Genomic DNA, 25,315 nt, shown 5'->3' with positions numbered 1-25,315 from the left:
TAGCAGTCATTTAGGGCACGATGAAGGTATTTGGACAGCTTTCAAAGTATGCGAGATAGTTATAAAATGTTACAGCAGAGAATTAGGTGTATGCCTTTGTTATTGATTGATTTTGCTATTGAAAATCAATCATAATTCAAATTATCCGTACTTTCTTTAATCTCACGCTATCTTCGTCACATGGAATGTTGTAGCGGTAACCCTACTCTTCAATGACTTTAAAAACTAGTCTAGTACTTTTTTTTTCTCTCTTTTTTTCTTTTTTTTTTTTTTTTTTTTTTATAAATGGTTCCATAATTGAGGTGGGTACAAGTAAGTTATCAAACTGACTTATAACTGAAGTTAGGAGAAGTATTTTGGATATGGAATGGACAATTATCCTTCGTAGCAGTTCATAATTGTCGTAAATTACCATACTGTCATTAGCAGCAGTTTGTTATTGTTGAATGTAAACAGAATTGTTTTTTTTATTTTGCTACATATGCAGGGATTTATATGGGTACAGTAAGTAAAATAGTTACTGAAAGCTCTATATATAATTAGTTAACATCTTGATCATTTGTGTTTAATGTGTTATTTGTTCATTTTGATCGATGATGGAATGTACAAAAAATAAACGGTAGGTTTCCGTTTTGGCGGCGTGTTTAGAAAAAATATTATGTAAATTGTATTAATTTCATTTATTTCGAAGTTCTAAGAAAAATTTAGTAAAACAACATTAGTAATAACAAAATCATCATATACAGTGGGACCTCGTAACTCGAACAAATCGTTATTCTATCAAAAAATTTCAGTTCAAAATGTCTCCGAATTTTTAAAAATTTTCGGAACTCGACCAGCCAAGTCAACCCGAACTGGTCCTGAGTCAGCCTGCCATCAAAGGAAGACTCGCGCATTCCCCTGTGTTTTAGATTGGGCTAATCTGAATTTTTAGAGTTTTTTTTTTATTAACTCTTTGCATTCATAAGGGGTCCAGAGAAAGCCAGAAGTGAATAGAAAGAGAAGAGGAAGACAGAACAACAATTGAATTAAAAAAGATAATAATTGCCAATTTGAAATTGGTGTTCGTATTTTGGATCTCGCTGCGCAGTATGCATTCCAAAATCAACAATTTCAACTTTTCTCAAGCACAAAGAAGTGATAAAGGCAACTAAAGTTGCAAAAGGTGTGACTCTAATAACGAAGCAAAGGTCCCAGGTAATGGAGGAAATGGAAAAGCTACCACTAATATTTGTCAGGAAAAAGAAGTTAGCCGGTGATAGCATTAGTGAAGCTTTTATTTGCGAAAAAGCCGTACAAATTTAGTGACCTAGAAAAGAAAATGCCTAGTACAAGTGCTGAAAATGAAACATTTACGTTCAAAGCCAGTAAAGGTTGGTTCGGAAAATTCAATAACAGAACTGGCATACATTGTGTAACAAGGCATGGCGAGGCAGTAAGTTCGAATAAAGCTGCAGCTGAAAGCTTTATTAAAGCTTATTCTAGAAAAAAAAATCCGGCCAGTACGTACCTTACAAAGGAGGAAAAATCACTGCCTGGGCACAAGCCTATGAAGGATAGGCTCACTCTTTTGTTGTGTGCAAATGCTAGCGGTGACTGTGGAATAAAACCTTTGTTCGTCTATCATTCAGACAACCCCCGAGTCCTTAAAAAGAACAACATAATGAAACGTAAATTGCCTGTTATGTGGCGGGCAAACACAAAGGCATGGGTGATCAGACAGTTTTTCAATGAGTGGATGCACAAGGTGTTTGCCCCCCCCATGTGAAGAAATATCTAATGGCAAAACATTTGCCAATGAAATGCCTGTTAATCATGGACAATGTTCCTGCTCCCTTCCTCAGCCCAGGTTTAGAGGTTGAATTCAGTTTCATCAAAGTTAGATTCCTGCCGCTGAGTACGACATCGATTCTTCAGTCCATGGATCAACAGGTCATATCAAATTTTAAAAATCTGTACACAAAAGCCCTTCTCCAAAAGTGTTTCAAAGTGACTAATGACACACAGCTAACACTTCAAGAATTCTGGAAAGAACACTTTAGTATCTTTAGCTGTGTGAATCTCATTGATAGTGCATGGAATGCTGTAACATACTGTACGTTAAATTCAGTATGGAGAAAACTTTGATTAGAATGTCTACCGAAGAGAGATTTTGAGGGGTTTCAGTCTGAATCAGATTCTCCTGTTAAAGAAAGTGCTGTCATTGATGAGATTTTGACCATGGGGAAAACTTTGGCCCTTGCAGTGGAAAAAGAGGACATCGATGACTTGTGGAAGGACACTTTACCAGGTTAACAACCGAAGAATTGTTGCACCTGCAACAACAACAGTAGAAGGATATGGTAGAAGACCATTCACCAGTAGAGGATGAAAAAAAGGGAGGAGGTTCCGAGTGCCTTAATCAATGAAATGTGTTCAAAATAGGGTGAACTGCAGCTTTTTGTTGAGAAATATCATCCCGACACAGGTGTGGCAAATCGTTCCGTGAACCTTTTTAATGAGTGTGTTGTGACCCACTTCAGGATAATAGCACAACGAAGAAAAAAACAGCTTACAATGGATAGGTTTTTAATTAAAGAAAAACGACAAGCAACTGCAGAGATTGAGTCACAAGAGCAAAAGAGGCAGAGAAGGGAAAAACTCCTGAAAGCATGTTAGCCACTGCTTTCATGGAAGGGGACTCCCCTTCAAAGCAGTAACCCTCTCCCTTCCTTACTCCCCCTCCATTTCCGTATGCCATCACACCGCAGTTACAAAGATAAGCCAATGATACAAAAAGGATTTAAGTTTTTACATATTAGTACAATATTTAGTTTTAGAATGTGAACATTTATCTGGTGTTTTGGTTTTCGAACAAATCTGTTCTCGACCCCAATTCTTGAACAAATTATGGTCGAGAACTGTGGTATTACTGTAATCAATACTTGTTAATTTAGCTGTTGCTGCAAAAAGTAACCTAAACACAGATGGGTAAATGCGTTCTTTTCTTTGTTATGATCAGAGTGAACGTAAACATAACAATGGTTCTTGTATTTGATGGTGTGCTTTTAGTTGGCGTGTTTAGGAAACGCAGGATATAAAATCGCCTTTATTTAGTTAATTTTGGATTTAAGCTAGTGTATACAGGGATGGTTTTGCTATTAACTAGTTGTCTTATACAACAGATATGACTTAGACTTATTAAATTTGTCATAATTTTAGCTTGTGTTATAAGGGGAAATATACGGTATTTGCACCCATCCTGGTTGTAATTTTAACGTTTCTGAGGATATTAAAACTTATTTATTTATAAGAATATTATAATAGAAAAAATAGTGTAGTACATAGAAAATATTGAAAATAGATAGTAAACACATTTGAATAGGCAAGTTACGGTTTGCCATGGCCCTAATGGAATTATTCCTGTTATATTTTTCGAAATATGTTATTTTCCATTTATGCGGGGCCATTGATCGGCTAAATTCTTGCATAATTCGGGACCCTACTGTACTCTTATCTTGTTACATTGCTGTGAAAGATGTCCTGTATTTGCTCTTTTTTAACTCTAAATGTATTTGCATGTTATTTCCCCAAAAGTTTTTCTTACATGTAATCTGCTACATATATTCCAATTTAACAATGAAATACTGAATATTGGTAAAAAATATATCTTAGTAGACTATTAAAAATATATCTCTCTATCAGTATTATAGATACTGAATATTTCTTTTCATACGAACAAGATCACACATTTCTGAATTCTTACCAGATTTTATCTGTAGGGATCTCAGTTTCCCAAATTGCCTGCAAACTTTAATTTTTCTTCTTCTAATGAATTCTACATAAATTTTGTTATCTATTTTATAGGGAGAAAGAGCACAGAAGGAAGAAGAAAGGATGGTAGTAAAGAGGGAAGCTGTGGAACTTTTGGGTCAACTCTGCAGTGCTTTGAATGTAAAGAGATATGATGGAATCACACGTGAGGTAAGAATTTTTAAGCAAAATGACAATAAAATTTGTGTTTTACAAAATTTATTCATCATTAATAGGAAAAAAAGTGCACAGTAATGCCTCCCATACCTGTACTAATAGTGGTAGAGACAAGGGCAGAATGTAGATACAGGTAAGTTTTTTAGGTTAGTGTAGGCTAAGTTATTTCAAAATCGTGGTCTAACAGTGTTTAGCCTTAGCAAACATACATCAAGTCGATGCTATTGCGGAAGTTCTAAAGAAATAATTATTTTTCATTAAAGTCTATTCAAAACAATGCATACAAAACTATAGTGTATATTGGCTTTTAAAGCTTATATTACAATAGGCCGAGTACAAACATAGTGATGTGCTCCATTTAAATAATCTCCTCAATATTTGAAATACTGAAACTTCATCAATGCAGAACACATTATCTTTCATTCAGTCCTTTTCCAGTTAACTCAGCAAGAAATAAAATCACTCCTTTGATACTTTAAATACTTTAGCCAGTTAAATGACCACTTACTGTTCTATTGATACAATTGTAAATATTTCTTTTTATTACAAAAATAAGTAAGAAAAAATACCTGTAAAGTAAAGGTTAGAGAAAAGTAATGACTCTATTGATATACAAATTGGAAATGGATAAACAGGTGGAAGGTTTTAAGTCTACATTACTGCCAACTAAAAGCCAAATTGTTCCAACACGGAGTACTTACCTCGAACTACTTTCTTAGGAGTATCTGGGATCTCCCAATCGACCAGAATTTTGTGTAGTTTACCCTACTCCCCTTTTCTATGTGGGGTAACTTCTGGCGGAGTGATACGCGCCACGAGGCAATCCCGTGTCAGAGAGCATGCTTGCTCAGGTCTCGATCCCCAGTAAGTTTTCTGGTCGCGTCGCGATAACATCCCGACGCGCTCTCCTTACCCAGTGCGACCCTTTGTGTTCCACGTGGTCCCTTTGTGCTGTTCCTTATCCTTTTCCCTCTGTGTTCCTGTGTCTTGCGGTGCCTTACCAGTGCGCAATGGAGTATCCCTATCGTTGCCTTGGGCCTATGGCCGGTAAGGCGCCTTCCTCTCAAAGCCTGAATTTGACCCGCACTCCTTGTGTTCTTCGTGTAGGGGCAGTGTTTGTTCCCCTACAGCCACGTGTCCGGAGTGCGAGTCCTGGAACGAGGTGCAGTGGGTGCGTTACGGCACCAAGAAAAAGAAGTCTTCCAAGAGATCGCCTAGGAAACCGAGCGTCTCTTCGCCTCTTGCTTCGCCCGGCGCATTGTCGGATAGAGTGTCTTTGCCGCCTTCCCCTACCCAGAGTAGGGGACAAGGTAAGACAGTTGCGGGGAAGAGCCCTGTGGCTCTTCCCCAGGAGTCTGAATTACCGGATAGTGGGGTTGTGTCGTCGATCCAGGCAAGTGGGGGGCCTGAGGGAGGGACGGGAGTGTGTTCGAAGGACGGAGCCCTGGTGCACGCGGGACCCGTCTCTTCTGACGATCCTATGTGGGGAAAGACTGCTGCAGCCTCTTCTCCCACCTCTTGGGCATGTGTTTCAGGTACGTCCGCAGCCGAGGGTGGCGCTGAGAAGGAGGACTCGCCGCCGTCAGACCCCCTCACGTGGACGCCTCTGAAAACGCCCTTCAGATCACCCTTGAGGCTGGAAGAAGAGTTCGAGACTTGGTTCCCCAGCGAGGAGCTTCCCCGCTCCCCTTCAGTGCCTTTAGCTACGCTCCCGTCCGTCTTCATGGAGCCTTTGTCGCCGGCCGATTGACGCATGGACCCACCAGCAACGCGGCGCAACTCAGACCCTTCAGTGAGGTCCTACAAGTCTTCGGGCTCCTCAGTCAAGGCCTACTCCTACTCCTCGGAGGACGTATCCCCGAGGGACCATAGAAGACGGCGAGATAGGTCCTGCAGGAGACTGTCACGCTCACGCTCCTGCTCCAGATCCCACCACTTTGGGAGGTGTTCTAGATCCCCCAGGAGGAAGTATAGTAGAAGCTGCTCCCCGAGAGAAGAATGGGTGCGGGTTGTCATCCCACGTAGACAACTCCTGGAAACTTCAGCAGTGCCGGGCTGGCTCCCAAGGGCTCGCTCGCCAGTGAGGTACGTCCCCAGCAGCAGGTACAATTGACGGAGAGAGTCGTCTCATCAGGCCCCAGGGGACAGGCATAAGTCCGCGAAGGTTCCGGCTCCATCCGCCCAGTGGAGAGAGTCGCCCCTTCGGTCTGGCAGCCGCGTCCCGGCCTCAAAATCAGCAACGAGTCGACCGGAACGTGAGAGACACCTTCCTTCTACGGGCAAGCCTGCAGCCTCCTGGACCACCGTAGGCAGAGATAAACCCAGGACGCAACCCTCCGTCTCAGTGGCGATGCCCGTCCTCCATCATGAACCGCCGAGACCAGACCGCGCCAGGAAGATGCCTCTTCCCCAAGCAGCACCCTCTGTCGGAGGTCCCCCGTCACAAGCAGAGGAACATCCGACAGAAAGTATAGATGACAACGTAAAAGGTTCGGCTGCAGAAGGTTTGGCCTACAGGAGAGTGATAGGCCTCATTAGGCGTCATCACAGGCTGGATGAGCCTAAGCCCTCCACGGACGAAGACTGGCTCTCGGGCCTCAGCAGGCTGGTCGATGCACCCGTGCAACAGAGGCCCTCACTAGCGCTTCCTTTGGCTAGGGACGTTAGGCTGGGTATGGCTCATGGGACAGAATCGTGGCCAACCACGCAAAAGCCCCCAAGAGTCAGAGCGCCTAGGGCCTCAAGACCCAGAGACGTTTCTACCTTCCCGAAGGACACCGCGCGGGCCTCTGTACAGTAGAGCCAGCAGTCGCCATCCTGGGCCAGGAAGCAGCAGAAGAGAGAGCTATCACCGCCCCAGTTTGCTTCTCCCCTTCGGAGACTTCCATGATGGAAGAGCTAGCCAGGGACCTGGTATACGTTTTGTCGTGGCTAGATTGGTGGGCCTGCACACTGGTGGGTTTTCAAGCCTCGCACGATCTCGCGGTTCCTGAGAACCAGGCCTTGCTGAAAGAGCTGCTCGGGGGTTAAGGCCCTAAAGTTCCTCTCTTACCAGTTCATCGCTCAGGCCACCAATTGGGTGCTGCGGAAGAGGGACACCGTGCTCAGCAAGCTCGTCAGGAGACTCACGGACAGAGAAGCGAAGGCCCTCAGGAACCTACCCTTGTGGGGCGACTCAGTGTTCCCCCTGAAGGCAGTGGAGGAGACAGTAGAGAGGGTCAGGAAACGGAAGGATGCGGGAGAGCCCAGACCCCCTCCAACGAGAAGACCTGCCCTTAGAAGGCCACCCTCCGACGTCTCGCTCCCTCCTCGCGCCTCACCTAGCCAGCCCAGGAGAGACGCCCCTACTACGGCCTGCCCTCAATCTTCGCAGCCCCCCCTTAGAGGAACGCCTGCTACGCAGTCAGTCTTCAGGCCTTTTTATTCAGCCGCCAGAAGAGGGCGTTCAGGCCGCGCCTCTCGAAGAAGGTAGGGAGAGAGGCCCCCTACTCCTGCCGAAGCCTCAGGTGGGGGGATACTTCAAACGTTCTTGGCAAGCATGGTGAGACCACGGAGCAGATCCGTGGACCGTAGCAGTACTAAAGGAAGGGTACAGGTTGCCCTTCCTGGCGGACCCCCCACCTCTGATACCAGATCTACAGGCGGGGTGGTTGGCACCCAAAGACCCCTTGAAAAGGACAGCCCTACAAGAAGTCTCTGCAATGCTGGCAAAAGGGGCAATAGAACCAGTCAAGGACCCGGGTCCAGGGTTCTACTGCAGACACTTCCTGGTGGAGAAAGCGACAGGGGGCTGGAGACCAGTCATAGACCTCTCAGCCCTCAACAGGTTCGTATGAAGACCGACTTCAAGATGGACACCCCGAAGTCGGTCCTAGTGGCCTTGAGGGAAGAGGACTTCATGATGTCCATAGACCTCAAGGGCGCATACTTCCAAATCCCTGTTCACCCCTCCAGCAGGAAGTACCTAAGGGTAAAATGGGATACCCAAACGTTGCAGTTCAAGACCCTCTGCTTCGGTCTGTCCACAGCCCCTCAGGTTTTCACGAGGGTCTTCACAACAGTCTCAGCCTGGGCACACGAACAAGGCGCTCATCTCCTCGACAAGACAGCAAGAGGAAGTTGGTTAGACGAGGAGAAGAACCTGCACATAAACGTGCTAGAAATGATGGCAGTGCGAAGAGCGTGCCTAGAGTTCGTCCATCGACTCCGAGGAAACACCGTGGCGTTGATGTGCGACAACGCCACGGTGGTGGGCTACATAAAGAAGCAAGGAGGACTGAAATCGAAGGAGCTGTGCGACCTCACGATGGAGTTACTAGAATGAGCCGAAGTAGAGCAGATCAAGATCTCAGCCAGATTCATTCCAGGGAAAAGAAACGTCCTGGCCGACGTCCTCAGCAGAATGGGTCAAGTGGTAGGGTCCGAGTGGTCCTTTCACCCGGAAGTGGCCAAGACTCTCATTCAGAAGTGGGGCTCGCCGATGATAGACCTCTTCGCCACGAGACTGAACGCACAGCTCCCCGTGTTTTGTTCTCCTGTGCCAGATCCGGAGGCGGCGTTCGAGGACACCTTCCAACACCCTTGGGACAACCTCGACATTTATGCCTTCCCTCCCTTCGGAATGCTCAGACAAGTCCTCAACAGGGTGAGGCGAGCGGACAACCTGTGGATGACTTTGGTAGCGCCCTGGTGGCCGGAGAGAGAGTGGTTCGCAGATCTAAAGGAACTGGTGCGCCTTCCACCTTGGCCCCTTCCGGACAGACCAGACCTTCTCCGGCAACCGCACTTACAAAGGTTTCACGAAAACCCTCTGTCCCTCTGCCTTCACGCGTGGAGGTTATCAAGTGCCTCCTGAGGAAGGAAGGATATTCGTCGAGGAACGGCAACAAGGGTGTCAGGGTACCTGAGACGTTCGTCAGTCGCAGAATACCAGGCAAAATGGGCTACCTTCACTAAGTGGTGCGTCTCGAAGAACATCAAGCCGTTGCAGGCCTCAATCCCAGAGATAGCAGACTTCCTGGTCTATCTCAGGGACGAGGTAAACATGTCCATCCCAGCCATCAAAGGAGTCCAGGCTGCTCTGGGCCAAGTCTTCCTCCTGAAGGGCATTGACCTGGGTACTTCCAGACATATCTCGATGCTCATCAAGAATTTCGAGCAATCGTGCCCCCCTCAGGCCGTTAGGGTGCCCCAGTGGGACGTGGCTAGAGTCCTGAAGATGCTGTCAGAACCTCCCTTCAAACCCCTAAAGGACATCTTGGACAGAGAGCCCACCCTCAAGACAGTTTTTCTGTTAGCTCTGGTATCAGCAAAACGGGTGGGGGAGATTCATGGACTGTCGTACGAGGTATCACACTCGAAGGGCTGGCCGAGGATTTTATGAATTTCTCTTGAAGTTAGCACCTCCTCTTCCTCGAGAGAAATTCATAAGATCCTCGGCATGTTGCAAAAAGTATCTGATTTTGTTGAAAAAAAAAGACACCCTGAGAAATTGCATACAGGGAGAGCGATTGCTTATTATAATGATACATGCCTAACACACTTCAGAACCATCTGGAAAAAGAGGCAAAAGCAGACTTCTCTTGATTGCTTTCTTATAAAATGACCACGCAGTCCAGGTGTTGAAGGTGAGAAGGCCAAAAGGACCCAAAGTGATAGTGGAAGTGATTAGCCTATGTAGACAAAAAGAAAAGCAAAAAAAATTACAAAATGAAAAGTCAAGCAAAATGAATAATAAAAAGCTCCCCCCCCAAAAAAAAAATACAAAAGGAAAAGCCAAAAAGGAAAAGAAATACAAGAAGCAAAGCAAGAAAAAATTAAAAAAAAGAGTATATTTGTGTCTCCCGAGGAGGTTTTGAAAACACAACGTACATACGAACTGCAGGTAAAATAACACTTGCATTATAACTTCTATACGCCTTTGGAATCTATGGCTGCTGTTCTCATAGGAGTAGATTTCGTTCACCTATGCTCTACCAATGCCTTCCATTTCTGCCAGAAGTACAAGATTTTGAAACATAAGTGAAAAAATCACTATATATATATATATATGCAAAAATAAACACACAAAGATGAATCTGTCAAACTCAGTCATGCAGACGACGCAGTAAGGATGACGTCATCATTTAAAGATCGCTATATCTTCGTTATTTGTAAAGATAATTGGCTGAAACTTCTGGAGACCATATACGATATGTTTATGCATATATAGAAGCAATAAAACGATTTTCGATTTTTGAAAGTTATGTCAAAACACCATGGTGGACGGTCCCCTTAAGTTTAGGAGAACTGGTGCCATAACCTTCAATAAAACACAAAAGCGAGTTGTAACTCAAAGGAACAAGGCAATTGTGAGGATGGAAACGACATTATCGATATGGATAAGCGACTGTAGAAAGAAAAATATTCCGTTGGATACAAACATGATCCAGACAAAGGCGCGGAAACTTTACGAAGTGTATGGTGCCAAGGAACCACAGGAACCACAGGAACCACAAGAAGGCAATGTACGTATTGTAATGGCTCTCTCTCTCTCTCTCTCTCTCTCTCTCTCTCTCTCTCTCTCTCTCTCTCTCTCTCTCTCTCTCTCTCTCTCTCTCTCTCTCTCTCTCTCTCTCTCTCTCTCTCTCTCTCTCGCATAAATTATTTATTTTATTTTATTTTCATTACTATTTATTTGTTTAATTTGTAATTTCTTTTTAGAAATCATTTTTTTTTACATATGTATGTATGTATTGTACATGTATTGCCACAGTAACTAACTTGTTGCATGTACTTACTTGCTTAATTCTCTAGCGTTACAGGTCAATTTATGTACAGTATGGAACTGTAATACTGTACTGTACAACCTAACAAGTGTTACAATCTTTCTATTATTATTAATATAGTTAAGGGTGGGTTATAAACATTACAGGGATGGTATTAAACAGCCAATAAACAATTGAATAAGGTAAAAATAATGGTTTTGTCCTACTTCGCTGATTTTCGAATATCGCGGGTGGTATCGGTCCCTATCTACCGTGATATTCGAGGGAATACTGTATACACATACATTTACACACACACACACACACACACATATATATATATATATATATATATATATATATATATATATACATATACATGTATATATACACAAAAATCTAACGAGTTTGGTTTAGCAATACAAGATAGGTTCAATCATTTTATTTACATAAACTAGTTAAAGGTTAGTAATCTGCTTGCCTACCTTTGCTCTATACATGTGACTTTGCAGACATATCACATTCCCTGCATAAGAGCAATGGTAATGTAAAACTGTCGTTTAAGAAATTAATTTCTTTTATAACTTTTGTTGTGCCCTGTGTGTATACTGAATTTACATTTCAGTATACTATATTAAACACCAGCTCTTTATACTATAATTTCATGCATCATCTTGTTTTTGAAAAACCTAAATTTGCACTTTCTCCATTCCGTTTACTATTCACTCTACATATATTATTTTTTTTTTTATTATTTGAAAAGAAAAAATAACACCATTGCAATTTTATTAAACATTAAATCTTTCAGAAATATATAAGGGTTTTATCATTTTATCGTATGTTGAATTATTCTTGACAGTCATTAAGTAGTTTAGTATTTCTTTTCAGCTTATCGCTACTTTTTCAAAGATGACAGAAGAGGAAACTGAGAGTAAGCTTTGTGACCTGAAAGCAAGACGAGACTGCCTTCTTACTGCAGATGAACAGGTTAGGTGTTTTACTTTGTGGTTTTTGCCTATTGTCTTCATATGTTGTATATTCAGTCTACAGAATATGCTCAATATTGTATATATTTAGTTGTCTCAGGTACTAAATATTTTTTACAACGTTAAATAAGGTCTCCTAAAGCTGGCCTTTCTAAGTCTAATACAACTTGCTTGGATATATCCATTGGATAATCTTTTGATATTCAAGTCACAAAAGATTTTGTATTGCACATAAATAACAGCCCACAAAATATTCATATTGCAATTTAAGGAAGTTTACATATGAAAGTATCAATAGTGGTTTATTTTTTAGGATTGCATGTGTTCAATTGTGAAATATACCAGTACGAATAACAATTTTGTGTTTGTTCTAATTTCATCCGGTATCAAAAACAGTTCACAGCAGCTACATATTTTCCAACCCAAAATCACTTTATTTAAAAGGAAATATATTCAAACTTATGATGAACTGAGAACCATTGATTTCTACAGATTTTATCTCTATTTTGAGGATTTTTTTTTACCTGTGCAATGCATGAAACAATTAACAGCCCAGGTTTGTTTGCATAGCTGCACGATGCAGTCGATCATTCCCTCCCTTTTACACCCCTCCCATCTTAAGATATCTGATTTTAAACATTGGGGAAAATTTTCTTTTTTATCTATTTGACTGATAAAGATTTGAGTTGAGTTAAACATATCTATCATTTGTTTCCTTGTTTGGAATTTGGCCTTGAAACTTTTGATGCCCTTCTTATAATCTCCAATGCTGTACAGAAATCCCTTGATTGTGATTAGGAATTTTGTATGATTGGCCTCGAGTTAAGTGCCGCCTTTGACTGTGTAAATCATGAGGCCCTTGTTTTCAAACTTGAACAGCTAGGAGCGGGTGGATCTTATCTTAGCATCATTATTGAATTTTTAAGTAATAGATTGATAAGAATTGTTTTTGATGGGTACCATAGTGAGTATAGGAATGTAATATCTGGTGTTCCTGAGGCCAGTGTTCTTGGCCTATTAATTTTCATGACATATACATTTACCATGTGGTTAGGCCTTAAAAACAAGCTTGTTGCATATGCAGATGATGCTACTTTGCATCAATTCTATCTCCTGAATGTACAGTAGTTCTGGAGTTGCTGAATCCCTTAATAGACATTTAGCTATAATTAGTGCATGGTGCAAATTATGGGGCATATGGTTGAATCTAAACAAAACTCAAAGTATGATTGTAAATAGGTCAAGGACAGTGGCTCCTCAACATCCAGATCTTAGTATTAATAATGTTTCTTTATCTCTGTATGACTTAAAATTTTAGATGTGATTCTTGACAGCTGATTTGCTTTTGAGAATCACATTACCGTAGGTATGTCTCTCTTGATTTGCACTAGAAATTGGCCTATTAAGAAAATCTTTTAAGATTTTCAGTGATCCATCTATTCTAAAGAAGTGTTTGAATTCTTTCATTCTACCTAGTTTCGAGTATTATTCTCCTGTTTGGTCTTGAGCTGTTTATTATCATCTTAATTTGTTGGACAGGAACTTATGGTCTATTAAATTTCTTCTTCCTGATCTAGATATTAATCTCTAGCACCGTTGTTCAGTTAGTTCGGTATGGTTGTTGCATGATATTTTTCATAATTCTAACCATCCTATGTATTCAGATTTTCCTTGACAGTACTATCCTGTTCGTAATATTAGGTATGCAGTTAATTCAAATTGTCGAGCCTTCTCCATTTTGAGGCTCAATACTAGGCAGTATTCTAGAAGTTTAACTCCATCTGTGACCAAATTATGAAATGATCTTCCTAATCATTAATTTGAGTCGGTGGAACTTCAAAAGTTCAAACTTACAGCTAACATATTTTTTTTTAACAGACTGACTTACGTCTTTTTATAGTTTATATGTGAAATATCTTCCCTGGTAGTTACATATATATAGCTTTATCCTGCCGATTCGTCGCGCACACGGCAGAAGTTAAAAATTCGCAGCAATCGCCGACAGGTGGCCAGGTGATCATAAATATGCTCCCTCTATCCAGGTACCTGGAACCATTCCCATTTGTCCTCAGAAATTCCCTGCCGTCGTTCTAGCAACACGTTGGAAATTTGCTGTACGTTGTGGGTTTGCTTTAACTACAAATTGGTGAAGTACCCATTGTTTGGTGTTTTGGTTGATGGCTTTCGCTAATATTGGATATTCCTTGTTTTCTTTTCACACGGATAAGAGAGATTTTGTTGGGTTTCGACTCGGACAGTTAGTTTTAACTTGTTTTCTAGTTTTTCAAAATGGCTGACTCTCTTATTAGAAGGTGTGTAAAGGGGTGCAAGACTCGGCTTCCAAAAGCTGCTCTTGATCCCAACTCAATATGTAAGAATTGCAGAGGGCATGAGTGTACATTTGATAGCAGATGTAATGAGTGTGAAAGTTTATCGGAGAGAGAGTGGAGAGAGTATGATCGCTATGTGAGGCGATTGGAAAAGGACAGACTTAGGAGAGCTAGATCTTCGAGTGTTCTGTCAAATAGGTCTTCTGATAGTCAAGTCCTTTCTAACTTGTATAATACTAATATTCCTGATCCTAGCCCTAAGGTAGTAGTACCAGACCCACCTACGGAATCGAAGCTAAGTGAGGCTTCTATGAAAGATATTATGGCTGCTATCTCTGCCTTGGGGGTTAAAGTGCAATCCCTTACTTCGGATAAGGAAGTGATGTGGGGATCAGTGTGTGGTTTGCAGCGCAAGTTCGGGGATAGTGATAGTGCAGTGGAGGGTGCGTCCGTTCGTGTCTGTCATGCTCCTAGCCCTGGACCTCTTCCATGCTCCCCAACCTCTGGGAGAAAGAAAGTCGACAGGCTAAGGGAGGTGAGAGACGTTGAACAGCGATCAGACGTCCCCTCGAGCGATGCTGTTGACGCATCCCAGGACGCTCCCCCTCGCCGCAGGAAAGGCGAGACAACCTCTACAATCGAGACCTCTCAAGAGACATAGGTCCCCCGTTACGTTCCAGCAACCCTCGTGTAGCAATTGGAGCTCTCCAGAGAGATTCCTGTCGGAGGAGGACGAAGTGTCCGCGCCTAAACAGGGGCGTAGGACGCATAACTCTTTGGAGGAAGAAGACGTGTACTTTACGTCAGTTCACGCTTCTCCCCCTCCCCCTGATTGGGAGATGTTGCAAGGGGCATCACCTCCTCTTTGCCAGAAGACCCCAGCTAGAGTCTCTGAAACTGTGGACACTCCCTCGCAGTGATCTGGACGCGTTACGGGAGGCGATAAGGATCGTGACGCTCCCTCGCAGCATGCTGGACGTATGCAGGACGCACCGCAAGCAGCATTCTTGTCAGAGCTTCAACAGTCCAATACGTCCCTGTTTGACGTTTACGAGTCGCAAGGACTTACAGAGGAAGCTCGCAAGAAGGAATCTAAGGACGTCAACAGACCCAGGAAGAGAATAAGATCGGAGCGAGACGCTAACAGCCAGCAACACGCGGACTCGCGGCAAGTTGCAGCGCTCATGGACACTCCCTCGCAGCGATCTGGACGCGTTACGGGAGGCGACAGGGATCGTGACGCTCCCTCGGAGCATGCGGGACGCAAGCACGCTAGACGAGGCGTATGATTCCCCCACTCGTTCAACATCGGAAATCGCAAATCCTTTGGAGGAGGTCTCAGAGGAGGAGACGCAAGAAACTCTTCATGCGGCGGATCTGAAAAGATTTCTTGCGGTTTTTGCGGACTTATATCTCGATGATTTTCAGCAGGCTGTACCTCGGAGCCCGCCCTCGCAGTTTTTGAAGGGTAGACCCCAGAAACCTTCCTCCTTCAAGAAGAGTGTTAGCCAGATCGGTGAAGAGGGCTTTTTCTACGCTGAACGATTGGATTTTCAAGAAAAAGGAACAGGGAAGGACAACCTTTTCCTTCCCCCCTACGAGATTGGCTTCTAGATCTAGTGTGTAGTACGAGACTGGGGAGGCTCTCGGCTTGGGAGTTCCTGCCTCCTCCCAACGGGACTTCTCGAGACTCATAGACGCCTCGCGTAGATCAGCCATGACTAAGGCTAAAGTTATGTGGTCCACATCGGAGATAAACCACTTGCTGAAGGGCATCTTCAGGACAATTGAAGTCTTCAGCTTGATGGACTGGACTCTCGGAGCCCTCACAGATGTCACGGACGAAAAGAACGAGACGCAGATTCACCTTATTGCCTGTCTCGATAAAGCTGTGAGGGACGGGACGGTCGAACTCACAGCCCATTTCACAGCAGGTATTATTAAGAGAGCTATGCTGTGTTCTTTCCTGTCATCAGGAGTGACTCTCTCTCAGAGAGCAGAGCTCTTGTATGCTCATTTAAACAAACACCTCTTCCCTTCAGATGTAGTGAAGGACTTGTCGGCAGCTCTTGCGCAACAAGCAACGCAAGATCTAATTACCAGGACTGCGAAGAAAGTTCTTCCGGTAAACTTTTTAGCCAGGAAGGAGAAGGAAGCTCCTCCCACGCGCCAGCCCTTTCGAGAGGAAGTCAGAGAATGGCTGCTGGAGGACAACCTCGTAAATACCCAAAACAGCAACCGAAACCCAGAGAGTGAGTTCTACAACCTCCAGACACACGGAGCCAGGTTATCCCACTACTGGCAAGAGTGAAGCAAAGGGGAGCGGACGACTGGGCAGTCGAAGTATTGAAGGAAGGATACAAAATCCACCTCTTAAGAAGGCCTCCTCTTTCGCCAGAGCCGTTAGAGTTGACAGCTACATACTCGGGGAGCAAGGCAACAGCTCTTCAAGAGCAGGTAAACCAGATGCTGTCAAAAGCAGCAATAGAAGTGGTAGAGGATCCCTCGTCAGAGGGATTTTACAACAGATTTTTTCTGGTTCCCAAGAATTCTGGGGGTTGGAGACCCGTTTTGGACGTAAGTCCACTGAACAAGTACTTGAGCAAAGTCTAGTTTGCTATGGAGACATCTGCGTCAGTCCTAGCAGGCACCAGACAAGAAGACTGGATGGTGTCGATAGACCTGCAGGACGCGTATTTTCACGTCCCAATTCACCCGAACTACAGGAAATATCTGAGGTTTGTACATCACACAACTACTTATCAGTTCAAAGCACTTTGTTTTGGACTAAGCACGGCTCCTTACGTTTTCACTCGAGTGGTGTCGAACGTGGCTCTCTGGTTACATCTGAAAGGGGTACGAATATCAATGTAACTGGATGACTGGCTAATCAGAGCCAGGTCGCAAGAAAAGTGTCTGGAGGATATACAAGTGACAATGTCCATGACGCAACAGCTGGGTCTGGTTGTAAATCTGGCCAAATCACAACTGACGCCTTCACAAGACATCATATACCTGGGGATGAGGATTCAGTCAGTGGTTTTTCGGGCTTTTCCAGCCCTGAAACGCATTCTAGAATGCTTAAGAAAGGTGAAGCTCTTCCTAGGGAGAAGGACCTGCTCGGTGAGGGAATGGAAGAGTCTCCTGGGGACCCTCTCCTCGATCGAGCAATTCGTATCCTTGGGAAGACTTCATCTACGTCCACTTCAATTCCTTCTGTCAAGATATCGGACAAGAGACCAAGACCTAGAGACGTGGATTCCGGTTCCTCTGGGAATCAGGAATCAGTTGAGTTGGTGGGACGACCCCAACAAACTGCTAGAAGGCCTCGAACTTCAACAGAAGAACCCCGACCTAGTGTTGTATTTAGACGCATCGGACGTGGGGTGGGGTGTAACACTGGGGAAGGGCGAGATCTCGGGTCTATGGGAAGATTATCAGAAGGAATGGCATATAAACGTGAAAGAACTGGTGGCCATTCATCTAGCGCTAATGCACTTCCAGGAGGAAGTCCAGAACAAGTTAGTTCAGGTCAACGCAGACAACACCACAGCGTTGGCCTACATCAGGAAACGGAAGACTCGATTGGATTCCCTTTACGAGGCAGCAAAAGATCTCCTACTGTGGGCAAAAGCGAAAAATATAACTGATAACCCGCTTCATAGAGGGAAAGAAGAATGTCAGAGCAGATCTTCTCAGCAGAGGAAGACAGTTCTCACGACAGAATGGACCCTACATCACGAGATGTGCAGCAGACTTTGGAATCTGTGGGGAGAACCATCAATAGACCTCTTTGCGACACAGAGAACAAAGAGGTTACTGGTTTACTGCTCTCCAGTCCCAGACCAGGAAGCAGTGGCAGTGGACGCCTTCCTCATGGAGTGGGAAGGACTAGGCACGTACGCCTTCCCCCCATTCAAGATCCTAGACAGAGTCATGAAGAAGTTCAGAGAGTCGAACAAGGCCCGCATGACCCTGATAGCTCCGTTTTGGCCCATGAGACCCTGGATCACAGAAGTGATGGAGTGGCTAGTAGACACCCCCAGATCGTTACATTGTCGGAGCGATCTACTCAGACAGCCACACATAGAGAGATACCATCAAAATCTCCTCGCTCTCAATCTAACTGCCTTTGGACTATGGAAAAACTGGTCAGAGCGAAGGACTTTTCGAGGGAAGCTGCAAGAGCAATTGCAAGAACGAGGAGGACGTCCACAATCAAGGTGTACCAGTCTAAGTGGGACGTGTTTAGGGAATGGTGCAGAATTAACAACATTTCCTCTTCCAGTACCTCTCTAACTCAACTGGCAGATTTTCTGTTACATTTAAGAACACAAGAGAAACTAGCAGTATCAACCATCAAGGGATACCGCAGCGTGCTAGCTTCCGTCTTCCATCACACACATATTGATGTGTCAGGAGACAAGGATCTCTTGGACCTCATAAGGTCCTTAAGAGGAAGGACAACCCAACCCCCTCTTGGATTTTTGGATGTAGTCCTGATGTTTTTAACCTCGAGCAGGTTTGAACCTCTCGATAAGGCTTTGTGGAAGGATCTCACTAAGAAGACCCTATTCCTGGTTGCGTTGGCAACAGCCAAGAGAATAGGAGAATTGCAAGCCTTTAGCAAAAATGTCCAGTGAGGGTCCTAAAATTTTATCTGCAGAGGACCAAAAACATGAGAGGACAGGCAGATAACCTCTGGTGCTCGGTGAAGAAACCTTCGTTACCCTTGTCAAAGAATGCACTGGCGTTCTTTATAAAGGATTTGATAAGGGAAGCTCACCAGAACTGTGACGAGAAAAGCTTCCCAATCCTCAAAGTCAAAGCACACGAAGTAAGAGCTGTGGCGACTTCGATGGCTTATAGATACAACAAGTCTATGAAATCAATTTTGGAAGCGACATTATGGCGAAGCAAGTCAATCTTCGCAGATTGTTATCTTAAAGAGGTACAGACCCAATATGAGGATTGTTGTTCCCTGGGTCCGTACATTGCCTCCGGCGCCGTGGTTGGAGAGGGTACTACTGCCTCTAACCTATAACCTTTTTTTTATATACCCTTGCTTTTTCTTGAACTTGATTTCACAGGTTGTCTGTTCCACGGTCTGGGATGCAAGTCTAATTTAGGTTTTATGGAGTGTGTTTTTAGTGTGTTATTGGGTCAGGTGGTCAGATCATTGTCCATGGCTATGCCAGGATAGTAAGGACCGTGTGACAGCCCCACAGAGACTTTCTACAGCCCCCTGGGTGGATCGCTGGGTCTCTCAAGGAATGCAGGCAAATGAGGCAGGAAAACTATGAAGCCAGCTTCCTTATCAGGTAGGAACCAGATTATTGGTACAGCTAATTTGTAGCGATTAATAATTATACAAATTCCCGACGGTGTTGCGGTTTTCTAACCCATCACCAATGGTGTCAATCGGCTATATATATGTAACTACCAGGGAAGTTAGATATTTAAAAATGGTATTTTCATTTTAAAATAAATCTTTAAATATACTTACCTGGTAGTTACATATATAAAAGGTCCCTCCCTCGTCCCCTCTGAAAACAGGGGCATGGAATTTCTGAGGACAAATGGGAATGGTTCCAGTTACCTGGATAGAGGGAGCACAGGTATAATCACCTGGCCACCTGTCGGTGATTGCCGCGAATTTTGAATTTCTGCCATGCGTGCGACGAATCGGCGGGATAAAGCTATATATATGTAACTACCAGGTAAGTATATTTAGAAATTTATTTTAAAATGAAAATACCAAATTAATGTTGTTACTGATCTTGAAATGTTTTATTTTTTTACAGTTGTTCATTAATTCAGTAGTTTATTTATTCCTTATTTCCTTTCCTTATATTTTGTTACAGGAAATCATAGATTTCAACCAACGTGAGGCCACAATATTAAGTCTGAAAAAGAATTTGAAAGACTGTCAGGAGAAGAGTGCCCGTCATCATGAAAATATAGAAAAAGTTCGATCTCTGTAAGTATGATTTTCTACTTTCTATAAGACTAGATAGACCTTAACTGTTATAGCTATGTAAACTTCTAAAAACTTTCATAGAAGTAAGGTCTATTCTTATTTAAAGAATTCCAGACTCTCTCAAGTAACTTTTTCTATTATTTTTTTGCAAAGGAATTAACACTAAAATAACTTGCTATAAATAACAGATTGTTCCAACACAGAGACTTACCTCGAACTACTTTCTTAGGAGTTACCTGTAATCTCCTCTCAACCCACCAGAGTTTAGTGTAGTATCCTTACTGAAAGAAGGGTACAGGCTCCCGTTCTTAACGGAACCTCCACCTTTGATTCCGGCCAGCCTGACAGAGTGGCTGGCACCCAAAGACCCGTTGAAGAGGGCGGCCCTTCAAGAAGAAGTGTCCACAATGTTGGAGAAGGGTGCCATGGAAGAGGTCCTACATCCGGGGCCGGGTTTCTACAGCCGACTATTTTTGGTAGAAAGGGCGACCGGGGGATGGAGACCGGTGATAGACCTGTCAGCTCTCAACAAGTTTGTTTGCAAGACGGATTTCAAAATGGACACTCCGAAGTCGGTCTTACAGTCCTTGAGGGAAAAAGACTATATGATGACCATAGACCTCAAGGACGCATACTTTCAAATCCCGGTCCACCCCTCAAGCCGAAAGTTTCTCCGGGTGAAGTGGGGTGCCCAGATCCTGCAATTCAAGACCCTCTGCTTCTGGTTGTCAACAGCTCCCCAGGTATTCACGAGAGTCTTCACGACAGTTTCGGTGTGGGCTCACGAGCGGGGTATTCGCCTCATCCGGTACCTGGACGACTGGTTGCTCCTTTTCTCCTCAGAGGACGTTTTGAGGGAGCAAGGTGTAAAGCTGCTTCAATTTTGCAAGGGTCTGGGTATCATGATTAACCCAGAAAAATCGAACCTGTCGCCCTCCACCAGGATGACCTACTTGGGGATGACACTGGATTCCCGACTAGTGAAGGCCTTTCCGTCAGAGGAACGGGTGAACAACCTAATAAAGATCCTTCTGCCTTTCCTTTCGGGGCAACCCAGGAGAGACAAGGACTGGCAAAGGCTAATAGGTCATCTGGTGTCATTGGAGAAACTGGTTCCCCAAGGGAGGCTCAGGCTCAGGAGTATCCAATGGAACCTGAAGGGTTGCTGGAACCAACTGGACTCACCCCAAAAATTAATCCCAGTTCTGCCAGACACAATACCCTCCCTGGAGTGGTGGCAGTGCAGGTCGAATACGCTCAAGGGGATGCCCTTCGCGACCGAGCCTCCAGAGATGCTCCTATTCACAGACGCCTCCAACGAGGGATGGGGAGCACATCTCAACGAGACGGCGAGAGGAACCTGGACGGACGTGGAGAAAGGCCTACACATCAATGTCCTGGAGTTGAAGGCAGTCCAAAAAGCTTGTCGGCAGTTCATCGAACTTCTAAGGGGAAACACTGTGGCGTTGATGTGCGACAACGCCACAGTAGTCGCGTACATAAAGAAGCAAGGAGGCCTCAAGTCAAAGGAGTTGTGCGATCTCGCCCTAGAGATCCTGGATTGGGCAGAGTTGAACCAGATAGTAATATTGGCAAGGTTCATCACAGGAAAGAAGAACGTCCTAGCCGACGGTCTCAGCAGGATGGGACAGATAGTGGGAACAGAATGGTCCCTCCTCCCAGAAGTAGCCAGGCTCATCATTCAAAGATAGGGGTCCCCAGTGATGGACCTCTTTGCAACCAGGCTGAACGCACAACTCCCCGTGTTTTGTTCTCCTGTCCCAGACCCAAAGGCGGCCTTGGAAGATGCCTTTCAGCACAAATGGGACAACCTCGACGTGTACGCTTTTCCCCCTTCATGTTGATCAGGCAAGTGCTCAACAGAGTAAGGGCTGCCCGAAACTTAAGGATGACTTTGGTAGCGCCCTGGTGGCCGGAGAGAGAGTGGTTCGTGGATCTAAAAGACCTGGCATATCTTCCTCCGTGGCCACTTCCCGACAGGCCAGATCTTCTACAACAACCACACTTTCTCAGGTTCAACGACAACCCGCAGTCTCTACGCCTTCACGCCTGGAGACTATCGAGCGACTCCTGAGGAAGGAAGGATATTCGTCAGGAACTGCAGAAAAGATGTCGCGTTATCTGAGACGATCTTCGGCAGCGGTCTACCAAGCAAAATGGGCCGTTTTTACGAAGTGGTGTGCTTCAAAGAACATCAAGCCCCTCAAAGCCTCGGTCCCAGATATCGCAGATTTTCTAGTACATCTCAGAGACGAGGTGGGGATGTCAATTCCAGCTATAAAAGGAGTACGTGCAGCCTTGGGTCAAGTCTTCCTTCTGAAGGGCATCGACCTGGGCTCCTCTAGACACATCTCTATGCTTATCAGGAGCTTTGAACAAGCCTGCCCTCCTCAAACCGTTAGGGTGCCTCAGTGGGACTTGGCTAGGGTTCTGAAGATGTTGAGTAGTCCCCCGTTCGAACTGCTGAAAGATATTGTAGACAGGGATCTCACTCTCAAGACGGTCTTTTTGTTGGCCTTGGCCTCTGCGAAAAGAGTAGGAGAGATTCATGGGCTGTCTTACGACGTCTCTCATTCGAAGAGGTGGAGAGAAATCTCCCCCAAGTTCGTCCCTTCTTTCGTGGCAAAAACCCAGAATCCAGCAGTCTGGGATCCTAAGTTCGAGGGATTCTCATTGCCAGCCATTCCTAAGACAGGGAATCCAGAGGATTTGAGGTTGTGCCCCGTCCGGCCGGGTATCAAAAGTCTTTTCGTCTCCACGGGTGTTACGAAGAAGCAGGTATCGAAGAATATCATCTCCTTTTGGTTGAGACAAGTTATTGCCAGGGCCTATAATGAGGAGGGACTGACCCTGCCAGGTACTCCTAGGCCACATGACATTAGAGGCCTAAGCACTTCTTTAGCCTTTGAGAAGAACATGGCAGTGGGCCAGATCCTTCGGGCGGGCACCTGGTCGAACCAGTCGACCTTCACTGCCCATTATCTCAAGGATTACTCAAGAAGGTCTTTGGACGGGTTTTCCATTGGGACAATCATCTCCGCGCTCCAAGCAATTCAACAGTGAAGCCCCAGATGCAATCGTGGATAGCAAATCCAGGAGACACAGGTTCGTTCCTTTTCACCCTAATCCCCTTTTTCCTATCCCTACCGGAGATAACCACACATATATAACCAATGAAGACACGTCTCTGCAACTTCGTCACTGGTCTCAGCATCAGGAAATATTTTAAAGGGTGAGTACTTAGACACTAACGTGAGGTCTTTGTGTAGTTTGCCCTACCTTTCCTTTTTCCGGTTTGTTTTATATAACCTAGTTCATATCTAGGTTACTTGACGTCCGCTTAGATGGGTCTGAAGGTCAGGAAGACACTCCCACCTCCTAAAGTGTAAGTCTCCTAAGAAAGTAGTTCGAGGTAAGTCTCTGTGTTGGAACAAATCAAAAATTTTAAGTAATTTTTATTTTTCCTAACATACTTACTGAGAACTACTTTCGGGTAATGGCCCTCCCTACCTTCCCCGAGTGCCTTTCTGCCCTTGCAGGGACTTTTTGCACCATCCGAGGAACTTACTGACTAGCGAGACCCAAGCTAACGCCGACCTACCTCAGGTCTACCCTCGGGGCACGTTCTCCTTACTCCTGGGTTAGTCCTCCATAGAAAACGGAGGTAGGGTATACTACACAAAACTCTGGTCGGTTGAGAGGAGATTACAGGTAACTCTTAAGAAAGTAGTTCTCAGTAAGTATGTTAGGAAAAATAAAAATTACTTAAAATTTTTGATATTTTGATAATATTTCTTATTTCTATACTCCACTGCTAGGCAGTATATCTTAGCAATCCATGTTTGCCAATGGTTATACTCATATAAGCGAATGAGCAAACTGGTGTAGTGATGAGAACTTTGGTTGTGGAGGAAATGCCCCCTTAAATCTCGATGAAATCACTGGCAGCAGGGTGATGGATTGGGGTTAAGGCGTTGGACAAACTGTCTCTTCGACTTTTACCCCTGATGCCTGACGGTTAATCTTGAATGACTTTGGACTGACAGAGGTCATTTGCCTTAGATAGGCACTGCGCATCACAAGAAACTGGTTATCCTTTGATGAATCTAGCCAATGAATCCTCTATGGATATAGTCAGTCAATGAAAAGAGAAGATGACAGAATAGCACCCAGTCCCGGGCATAGGGGGTTGCTAAGAATCTCCCAGTTTATAAATACTAAAGAAAAATTGAAAATTGGTAATTGGAATGTTAGAACCATGAATCAGATTGGGAAGTTACAGCAAGTGGAGAATGAATGTATGGAATATAGGATTGATATCTGAGACCTAAGTGAAACACGTTGTAAGGGGATTGGTAAGGAAACTTTAGGACGATGCAATATACATATCTATTCACGAAGAACAGACGGAGTTGGAAGAGAAGGGGTAGGAATGTTGACACCAAGAGCAGAAAAGGCGTTAACCGAGTTGATAGCTGTGAATAGTGGATTGATACTTGCAAAGTTTAAATCAAAGCAGTGCAATATGAGTATTATAGTTTGCTATGTATACATACATACATACATATACCAAAGACACTTCCCCCAATTTTGGGGGGTAGCCGACAACAACAAGAAACAAAACAAAAAAGGGGACCTCTACTCTCTACGTTCCTCCAGCCTAACCAGGAACTCAGCCGAGTTCAGCTGGTACTGCTAGGGTGCCACAGCCCAACCTCCCACATTTCCACCACAGATGAAGCTTCATACTGCTGAGTCCCCTACTGTTTGCTATGCACCAACAAATAATTCCCCTGAAGAAGGAAAGATGAATGCTACGAAGATCTGCAGATTGTAATAGAGGAGATCTCAGAGAGATAGAAACATTTTGATTGGCGACTTCAGTGCTAAAGTTGGAAGGAATACTCAATAGATAGAGAATGTGATGGGTGTCGAGGGTCTTGGCGAAGTTGCAAAGGGAAATGGAGCACATTTCATTAGTTTCTGTTCAGCAAACAACCTTAACATTGAAGGGTACTCTTTTTCAGCACAAGGACATCCTTAAATATACTTGGACTTCACCATGTAGCAATTACAAAAATTAAATAGATCATATTGCCATTAATAAAGAGAGAAGGAGGACTCTGAGAAATGTAAGAAGCTATAGAGGTGCAGATATTAGTAGTGATCACCAGCTCCTCATTGCCACACTAAAGTTAAAACTGAAAGCACCCAACAGAAAGAATCACCTTTAAGAAAGGTTTTTTGTGCATATTGGATTTGTATGACACCTTTCTTGGACAT

General features: G+C 44.2%; 1 protein-coding gene across 2 annotated transcripts in view; it reads left to right on the top strand.

Moving 5' to 3' along the window:
- The window catches only part of LOC137645932 (structural maintenance of chromosomes protein 5-like), a 208,316-nt gene that overhangs the window by 123,323 nt on the left and 59,678 nt on the right, over positions 1-25,315 (top strand). For both annotated transcript variants that reach the window (XM_068378994.1, XM_068378996.1), the window contains 3 exons: positions 3,847-3,963; positions 11,604-11,702; positions 19,896-20,011. In XM_068378994.1, the coding sequence (XP_068235095.1) occupies positions 3,847-3,963; positions 11,604-11,702; positions 19,896-20,011 (332 nt within the window). The remainder of the gene's footprint in view (positions 1-3,846; positions 3,964-11,603; positions 11,703-19,895; positions 20,012-25,315) is intronic.

Source organism: Palaemon carinicauda, chromosome 8, assembly GCF_036898095.1.
Source record: "Palaemon carinicauda isolate YSFRI2023 chromosome 8, ASM3689809v2, whole genome shotgun sequence".
NCBI classification, from domain to species: Eukaryota; Metazoa; Arthropoda; class Malacostraca; order Decapoda; family Palaemonidae; genus Palaemon; species Palaemon carinicauda.
The sequence above is the reverse complement of the archived record's forward strand: the minus strand, read 5'-3'. Positions and strand labels throughout refer to the sequence as shown.